This window comes from Tupaia chinensis, unplaced genomic scaffold, assembly GCF_000334495.1.
Source record: "Tupaia chinensis unplaced genomic scaffold, TupChi_1.0 Scaffold000605_1, whole genome shotgun sequence".
In the NCBI taxonomy this organism is placed as follows: domain Eukaryota; kingdom Metazoa; phylum Chordata; class Mammalia; order Scandentia; family Tupaiidae; genus Tupaia; species Tupaia belangeri.
The window spans coordinates 3,679,349-3,689,207 of record NW_006160123.1 but is presented as its reverse complement, the minus strand read 5'-3'; the positions used below and the strand labels follow the sequence as shown (position 1 = coordinate 3,689,207).

Genomic DNA, 9,859 nt, shown 5'->3' with positions numbered 1-9,859 from the left:
AGAGCCCGGGCGGTGCAGGCCCGCGCAGGCGCCGCTGCCACACCGCGCAGGTACTTCGTTTTGAAGTATGATGGGCACTAGAAATTAGGTAGCCTTCCGTGCCTCACAGGGCCTAGGTAAAGGAATGTTTTGAGTCGCTGTGCTTCTCACTGAGGCACTTCTGGCAAGTCTCCATCGCGCAGGCAGCCCCGTACCATGTGGTATGGAGTGTCACTGGCCTCCTGCGCATTAATGCCAAGAATGTTTTCCAGTCAAAAAAATGATAAAGCCCCCATATCCCTAAACCCCCCTGAATTGATGTCACTTCTGGTTGGAAATAACTGAGCAAAAGCGTTGGCTGTCAGGATTCAGACATTCTGCTTTTGAGGTATCACGTGTATTTCATGTGTTCTTCCCTCGGTTGTATCATGTGAGAAGTCAGATTGGCCAGATGATATTAAGTGGTTTAAACTCGTTGTGCAGGGAATCAGTACAAGTTTTTGAAAAGGAATGTGACAAATACAAGTAAGTGTGCTTTACCAGTGGATGGTGAATTTATGGAATTTGTTATTCTAAGTGTTGCTGGAGAATGTGAAAGTACAAATAGGTCAAGACTGAGCTCCTTCAAGTGTGTGTGTGTGTGTGTGTGTGTGTGTATGCGTGAGCACCAAACGGAAAACTGAAGAGAGAGAGAGAGAGAGAAATGAATAAATAATAGGTAAACAAAAAAATCAATTAACAAAAAAAGGTAATTAAATTGATGGAAAAAAGTAAAGGCAGGCCAACTGGTGATGTGGTGATTGAGGCATCTGGGTTTCATATAGCAGACTGTGAAGTTCAAGTCCCAGACCTAGCAGTTTGAAAAACACACCAGGTACATGTGTGTGCATGCCTGGAATTCTGAGAGAATGGAGGAGAAGGGATTGTGGCAGGGCCAACCCTTCTAGAAGGTGGTTTCTCACTTTCTCTCACTCCCTACTTCCCTGCAAACACATGTTCCCTATAGCAATTTAAACAAACAAACAAACAAAAAAACTGAGGCCAGCAGATGGCATAGTGGTTAAGGCGTTGGACTCCCACATGGTTGATCATGGTTCAAGTCCTGGACCCAGCAGCTAGAAACTCATCCCAGGCATGTGTGCATGCATGCCCCAAATCCCAACAGAATGAAGGAGAAGGGATTGTGGCATGGCCATCCCCCCAGGGGGAGATTTCCTGTTTTCTGTTTCTTTGTCATTCTGGCAAGCGTAAGCACCCTATACCAAAATCTCTCAGAAAGAAGAGATATAAGGGTGCATATAGGGCAAGGCATATGGTGAAGGGCATGCAGCTTCCATGTCCTCTCCAGGCGTGCCACTCCCCCAGTAGCCCCTTGTGTTCACCAACCCAGAACCTATTTAGGGGATTTTATGGAGGTTTTATTACAAAGGTGTGATCGATGAATTAAATCATTGGCCATTGGTGACTGAGTTCAGTCTTCAGTCCTATCTCTTCCCTGGAGGTTTAGGATAAGGATGAAATTTCTTACCCTGTAATCAAGGCTTGGTCTTCCTGGTGGTCAGAGCCCACCCTTTAAGCTATCCAGACACTTGTTAGAGGTAATCTGGCATGCTTAAAAGGAGTTGGTTTTGAATTACATATATGTTCCGCCCACCCATCACTCAGGAGCTTCCAATGGTGACTGGAGCTCTGTGCCAGGAACCAGGGTCAGAGACCAAATATGTATTAGGTTGTCAGAAAAGTCATGATGCACTTTTCTACGTAAAAATGCATTACGACTTCCCGATGACCCAATATAGATCTTCTTATAGCTTAAAGAACTCACAGTGTTTATTCTTTTTATTACTTTTCTCTCTTTGCCAGAGGGCAGATGCACTCACTGCTGAAAGACAGAGATAGAGGGGAAGGAAGGAAGTACCCCAGTGGGACATGCTCACACCGCAATCCCTTCTCCATCCTGACGGGTTTTCGGGCACTACACGGCTGGTGTCTTTTCTTTCAAGGCACCAGAACTGGGATTCAAACTGCAGTCAACTCTGTGGAATCTGGCTCCCTTAATCACTAGGCAGTAGAGCCTGCCCCAAATGTTTCTTCTTGAAAAATAAAGTAAGTGTTAAGGTATTAATTGTAGTAGTATTTATAAAAGTAATTGAAAACAGTGTAAATGTCAAACAGCAGTGTTTCTCAGCCCTGACACGTTGACACGTTGGGTGTGATGGTTCTTTGTGGTGAGCACCTATCCTGTACATCATTGGATGGTTAGTAGCATCCCTGACTCCCACCTGCAGGATGCCAGGAATACCTTTCTCCCCAGGTTGTCACAATCAAAAGTGTCTCCTAACATTGACAGGTGTCCTCCAGGGCCAGAATTTCCTCGACTGAAAAAACAGTCAGATAAATCTTGACCACTTGATAAAACTATTAGATGAGTCCCAACCTCAGTGGTGCAGGCAGTAGAGCTCCACTGCATGATGCTGGATCTGTGTGGGAAAGTTTGGGGTTTGGATCCTGGCTTGACCTGAACATGCCGGGTGCACCTGTGATACTGACTGGCTGGAAGACTTGGGAGAGGATCGTGGCATAGCAAGATTCTCAGCCCCCCCCCCTTTTTCTCTCTCTAGCATGAAAAAAAGAAAATAAGCTTAAAGTATTGGGCTGGGACCAGCAGTTAGCATAATGGCTCTGTTGCTGGACTCCCATGTAGTCGACCATGGTTCGAGTCCCAGACCCAGTGGCTTAAACTCATGCTGGGTGCATGTGCGTGCATGCCCAGGATCCTTAGAGGAGAATGGAAGAAAAGGGATTGTGGCATGGCCATCCCCCCAGGGGGGTGATTTCTTGCTTTCTGTCTCTGTGTCTCTCTCTGTCTTTCTGGCAAACACATATGCCCTATAGCAAAAACCTCTCAAAAAAAAAAAAAAAATTGGGCTGGCTCCATAGCCTAGTGGTTAAGGGAAACCAGATCCTGCGTGACTGGTTGAAGTTTGAATCCTGCCCTGGTGGCTTGAAAAACACACCAGGCATATGTGTGTTTACCCAAATTCCCAACAGAATGAAGAAATGGAGTAAAAAGGATTGTGGCATGACCATGCACAAGTGGGATGTGATTTATCCCTTTCCCTCTCTTTCTATTTTTCTCTCTGTAGTGAGTGCATGCACCCTCTGGCAATTAAAAAAATAAATAAAAAGATATTATGGAATGATGTTTTGGAAAACATGGAGGGCCAGCCCCAGAACTAGGTGGTTAAGGGAGCCAGATCCCACGTGACTGACCGTGGTTCATACCCTAGCTCCCATGGCTTGTAAAACACAACAGGCATGTGTGTATGTGTACCCAGTATCCTGACTGAAAGAAGAGAGGAAAAAAGATTGTGGCATGACCATGCCCCATTGAGGGGTCCTCTGTCTATCTCTCTCTTTTTCTCACTCCTTCTCTTTCTCATGAATACATGTGTCCTCTGGCAATAAAATCAAAGAAGGAACTTTACAATTAAAAACTTTTTTAAAATGGAAATGTTATGAGAAATTAAAGAATAAACATAATATTATTGGGGGCCAGCAGATGGCATGGAGGTTAGGACATTAGACTCCCACATGGCTGACAACCACTTGAAACCCAGACCTGGTGGCTTGCTTTCTCACTTTCCCTTCTTCCCTCTCTCTCTCTCTCTGGTCAAAGTAGAAAAAAGATAATAAATAAAATTAAATAAATAATTCCTTTTTAAAAAGAAACATGATACCAACTACATAAAATTATGAATTATGGGGGCCGGGAGGTAGCATGATGGTTAGAGGTGCTAGACTGCCACACGGCTGACCACGATTCAAGTCCTGGATCTGGTGGCTTGCTTTCTCACTTTCCTCTCTCTCGCTTTTTCTCTGTGTCTGTCTCTTTCTGGTCAAATTAAATAAATAAAACTAAATCAAATATTTTTTTAAAAAAATGATGAATTGTGTAATCAGAGAGTTAGATGTTTAAAGAGAACATCAGGAAAAATTTTAAAAGTTTGATTAGTAGTATAGATGAATTTTTCATAATTTTGTTAATAATGCTATATAGTGATTGCTTAATTTTAAAAAGATGCATAAAGCTTAATGTGAGGGAACATTCCTGTTCTTTTGAAATGATATGCACAAGAAAAATTTCCTTTTCTGCAAAATCGTCCTTGCTGCCTCTGTGTAAGAGAGAATCCTGGGTAGATGGACCGTCCATGGATGCAGGACTGTGGTGTTTCTGTCCTTTTCTCACATATACCACTTTCTCCCAGGTTCTGTCTAAGTAGATGGCTGTAGCCACCTCTTATACTAAGGCATTAAGAGAATGTATAGAAAGGTGAAAATAAAGTAAAATACCATGAATTACTCAGAAATACTTCGTAGGAAGTGACAAATCATGCTCGCTTCTGTAAAATTAAATAAATCCTGTTTAACCCCAGGGAGTGGTGGTTTAATGTTTATTGGTTGGGAAGAAAAGGAAACCTGAGGCTGGTTTCCTTGGTGTAATTTCCTTGAGTAGAAAATGTTGAGTTAGTCAGGCTCTGAGAGATGAAGAGGACCGTGAATCAGGCGTCCTTATCCCAGGCAGGGACTGCAGAGTGAGCGTGCTTGGATTTATCCACGAGCGAGTGAGCATTTCCATCTCACAGACAGCCGGAACGGGTGACTGGGACACAGCTTATTGTGCGTCCCACCACACCAAGGTACTCTTGTCTGCTTCATGCCAGAGCAAGTGAGAGAGCACAGAGGGCTTGGACCGTTGCCAGGAGCTGACAGAGCTAGGTTAGCTGATGCTGGTGCAAGGGGGTCTGGCATTACTGTACAAAGAGAACATGGTTACATCACCAGGCCCAGGTCAGACACAGCTAGAATCTTTTTTTCTCCTTGAAGTTATTTATTTCTCTCATGAGGGTTAGAAAGGACAAGCATGCTCAATAGGCTCAAGCTACTCTCCATCCCCCAGCCTTCCCAGCCAGCTAGGATGATGGGCTTATACAGGTAGACTGGGGAATTGAACCCATTATCTTCCATAAGGATCCAGCATCCCTTGAGCAGCAGGTTACTCTTATATTACCAAATAGGCCTTTTTTCTTTGAAAGAGAAGAACCCCAGAGTTAGGGGATCCGGGGCAAATCAGAAACAAGAAATAGTAATATTGGTGTTGGGGAATTTTCATGAGATTATAAAGCTGAAATTTGAGGCAGACAACTTTGGGAGATACTGGATCAATCCCAGTAAGTCTGAGTTACCTGGGCAGAAGGGAGGGGACCTGACAGCCGGGACTGAAGACTTTGGCGAGCCTATTTCTCCCGTAGGCATAGGTGACTCCGTGTTGAGCAGTGTATAAACTGGAGTTGCCGGGATATACTGATAGTTAAAATACTTCTGAGATTGAGCGAAGTGTTGCTAGTGGCTCGGAGAGGTCCATGTGAGGTCTGTATAACATCCTCAGGCCCCAGTGGGCTTAGAATTTAGCAGAGATTGCTGCAAACAGACAGTACTTTCTGGAGTAACTAATTTTTTCTTTTTTCCAGAGTTCCTGAAATAGAGTTAAAGAATGCCAAGGGTTTATCAAATGAAAGTGTTAATCTGTTAAAATCTCGCCTGGAGGAATTGGCCATAAAACATTGTGGGGAGGTAAGATTTATTAAACTAGAATTTTAAGAGGACAGTAAAAATCTCCAGTAAGCTCATAAACGTTTGTCTTTCTGCCTTGTCTCTGATCTAAAGGCTTTTCCATTGCACCGCAAATTCAATTTTGAGTAGAATGTTTTATTTCTTAGTGGTATCCACAAAGGGGAACATTGTTATTAATATTTATTTAATGTACAGGATTTATAAATTATAACTTGTAGAGTATATATAGATCGTACTATTGATGCTTACAAATTTTTCTGATAACAGTGGGTGTGAACCTGGCTATACTTTTTCCACACTTTGGACCTGGCTTCATGACCTTCCCAAAGTTTATTGAAGGTTGACTTTTACCATTCAAACTAGTCATGGTAATTCTATTTCCTTTGCCATTCAATAGTTTAGGTGTGGGCAGATTAGGCCCATTTGGTGATCCGAGATTTGTCTGAAGCTCTTCGGATGCCAGAATCTCTGAGACTAAGTTTTCCCTTTTTTTTGAGAGTTTATTTATTTATTTATTTATATTTATATTTATATATTTAAGAATTATTTGTTTTATTATTTTTAAATTTGACCAGAGAGACACAGAAAAAGTGAGAAACCAAGCCACCGGGTCTGAGACTTGAACTGTGGTCAGTCATGTGGGAATCCAGCACCTTAACTACTGTGCTACCTGCCGGCCCCTTATGACTTAATCTTGACTTGAACCTCTCTGTTGGAAAATGTTTGCAGATGGGCAATTTCTGACCAAACTTTGTGCCTCTCTCCTTTGGTATCAGAAGAAATCAATGTTTTCCTTGTCAATAGTTAGCAGCACACTCCATTCCTTTAGTGCCTCTTCCCTACATGGAGTTCAGTACTAATGCTTTTATAATCCTCTGATTCTCAGAATCCACGTATGATTCTTACTTGGGTGGCAGAACTCTCTCTGGAGGGCAAGACTAGGTGACTTGTGGGGGCAGAGAATTACTCTGTTTTCCTTAAATCAGACCAGTTTTCTTTATGTGTGATCCATCTTCCTGTCACTTTTGTGTAAAATTTCTCACTGTTTTCACCAGGCAGTTCATGCCTAACTCTCCCATCATGTAAAAACTAAGAAGAGGTAAGTAAGAACTAGATTTCTGTGTCTCTTTTAGACCTTCATTAAAGACACCCAAAGGCAACATTCACCTCATCTAAAGTCACTGTACATTTCATTGTCCCCTGTGTTCTGTAACACAGTGAGTCATAAAGCATTCCATACGGTGCCATTTGGCTATGAAAATTTTGTCCACTTAAGTGGCTGTCTCTAGGAACTTCAGTAATTGACAAGGTACAGAAAGTAATTGTAGAACATCCTGGATAAAAATACTAGACCTTGGGAATTTTTCCAAAGTTCTTTCTAGCCTAAGGAGACTCTCATGTCCAACTAAAAAACAAGTGAAGTTATATTGAAAATATTCAGGTACAGAGAATCCTCTTGTTTCTTGGATCTATGATTGTGATTTTAAAATTTGTTTCACTTTTTTTAAAAACCAAACTTATCTCGAGGTAGAATTTATATGCAGTTGTAAGAAAGAATGCAGAAAGATCTCATACACCCTCTACCCAGTCTACGCCATGATAACATTTTGCAGCGCTATAGTACACGGTCATCCCCAAGGTATTGACACTGATAAAGTCAAGTCACAACAAGTTCCCTCACCACAAGGCTCCTCCATGTTGCCTTTCTGTAGCTCCTCTTATATCCCTGCTCTGTTCTTCACACTGGAAACCATTTATCTGTCCTACATTTCTGTAATTAAAAAAAAATTTATTATTATATTTTTCTCTCAATCTGCTATAGGGCACACATGCTCATGAGAGAGAGGGAAAGATTAGAGAAGGAAGGTGAAAAAAAGTGAGAAAACTAGCCACCAGGTCTGGGACTCAACTGGTTTTTGTGGGAGTCTAGTGCCCCACCACCATGCCACCTGCTGGCCCCTTCTGTAATTTTATTTTATATTATTCATTTATTTTTGCCATGGAACACGTACACTTGCTAGAGAGAGACAAAGAAACAGAAAAAGAGAGGCAGGGAGAAAGCACCTCTAACGGGGTGTGGTCACACAACAGTCCTCTTTCCTCCATTCCTTTGTTTCATCGGGGGTGCAGACATGCACACATGCACACATATCCAGTGTGCTTTTGAAACCACTGGGACTTGGATTCAAACCATGGTCAGCCATATGGGAATCCACCTTTCTATGCATAGCACTTAACTATTATGCTCTGGGGCCACTCCAAAATTATTACTGTTTTTAAAATTATATTGCTCGAGAAAAAGAAAAAGAACTCTCTTTTTTTCTTTTCTTTTTTTTTTAAGTTTTTGCCAGAAATGTACACTTAACTGTGGGAAAAAAAAAAAAAGAAAGCACCACCCATGGGGAGTGGTCATACTTCAATCCATTTCTTCCATTTCTTCTATTAGGATTTTGACATGCATGCATACATGCCTGGTATGTTTCTCTCTTTTTTTTTTTTTTTTTTGAAGAGGTTTTTGCTATAGGGCGCATGTGCTCGCCAGGCAGACAGAGAGAGACAGAGAGATAGAAAGCAAGAAATCGCCCCCCAGGGGGGATGGCCACATCACAATCCCTTCTCCTCCATTCTCCTCTCGGGATCTTGGGCATGCACGCACACACGCCCGGCGTGAGTTTAAGCCACCGGGTCCGGGACTCAAACCACAGTTGACGACGTGGGAGTCCAGCGACATAGCCATTACGCTAACTGCTGGTCCCATGCCTGGTATGTTTCTTAAGCCACCATGTCTGGGACTCAAGCTGTGTGGTCAGCCATGTGGGATTCAGCCACCTTAACCAGCATGCTGACCCAAAAGCACCCCTTCTATAATTTCATCATTTCAAGGATATGACATAGGGAGAATTATACAGGATATAATCTTTTGTGATTGGCTTTTTTCACCTGGCATCATTTTTTGAGAGAGATCCAATTATTGCTAAGTGGTGTTCTGTGGTATGGATATACCATTGTTTGTTTAACCATTCACTAGGTGTAAGACATCTGAGTTGTTTTTGTTTGGGGCTATTACAAATAAAGTCACTATAGTCATTAACATAGAGGGGGTTTTTTGGTGTGTGCACATTAGTTTTTATTTCTCCTCTGTCTAGGAGAATAATTGTGGGTGTGTGATAGTTATGTGTTTAGTTTTTTAAGAAACTTCCAAGCTTTACAAGATTGGCTGAGCCACTTTAAATTTCTACCAGCAATATGTGATCTTGTTTCTCCAGATGCTTGCTATCATTGTCTGGTGCTACTAGCTACTATTTTTAAAATTTTTAACTATTTTAATAAATGTTCAGGTGGTTATTTTTGTTTCACTTTGGCTAGGTCATGAAACTCAGATATTTGATCAAACATAACTGTAAATATTTCTGTGAAGACTTATTTTAAATGAGGTGAGTGTTTCAGTCAGAAGATTCAGAGTTAGCAGATTATCCTCCATAATGTAGATGGGCCTCATCTAATCAATTGAAGGTCTTAATAGTGTTAGATTGATCTCCCCTGAAAAATAGGGAATTCTGCCAGAAGTTGACCTTCAGACTTGAACATTGACTCTTTCTGGGTCTTCAACCTAATGACCTCTCCTGTGATTATAGAGTTGCCTACCTCTATAGGCACGTAAGCCACTTCCTTAAACAAATATCTCTATATGCATGTACATATTCTGTTGGCCTAGCGGGTCTGTATCTCAAGAGAACCTGACTTATACAAATGTGTGGTGATAGCTCATTTTGGGGTTTTGTTTTGTTTTGGCTAGAGATTGTGTGTACTCACCAGAGAGAGAGAGGAGAAAGCACCCACATGGGGGATGATCACACTGGAATCCCTTTTCCATCTCTCCCTCTTTTCAGGATTTTGGGCACACACCATACCTGGCATATTTCCCAAGCAACCAGGTCTAGGACTTGAACTATATGTGTTGGCCATGTGGGATCCAACTGCCTTAACCACCAATACACAGAACTATCCAACGCATTATGGTTTTAATTTGTAATCTCCTAATTGCTAATGATGTTGGACATCTTTTCATGTTCTTATTTACAATGTCTGTATTCTCTTTTTTTAAAAATTTTATTTATTCATTTATTTATTTTAATTTGACCAGAGAGACAGAGAGAGAGAGAAAGTGAAAAAGCAAGCCACCAGGTTTGGGACTCAAACCATGGTCAGCCATGTGGGAGTGTCTAGCACCTTAACCACCACACCA

The 9,859-nt window shown here is 41.8% G+C and overlaps 1 protein-coding gene across 1 annotated transcript in view; it reads left to right on the top strand.

The window, feature by feature from the left end:
• The window catches only part of EIF2AK4 (eukaryotic translation initiation factor 2 alpha kinase 4), a 125,496-nt gene that overhangs the window by 11,837 nt on the left and 103,800 nt on the right, over positions 1–9,859 (top strand). The window contains exon 3 of the mRNA XM_006158705.2: positions 5,511–5,613. Coding sequence (XP_006158767.1) covers positions 5,511–5,613 — 103 coding nt within the window. The remainder of the gene's footprint in view (positions 1–5,510; positions 5,614–9,859) is intronic.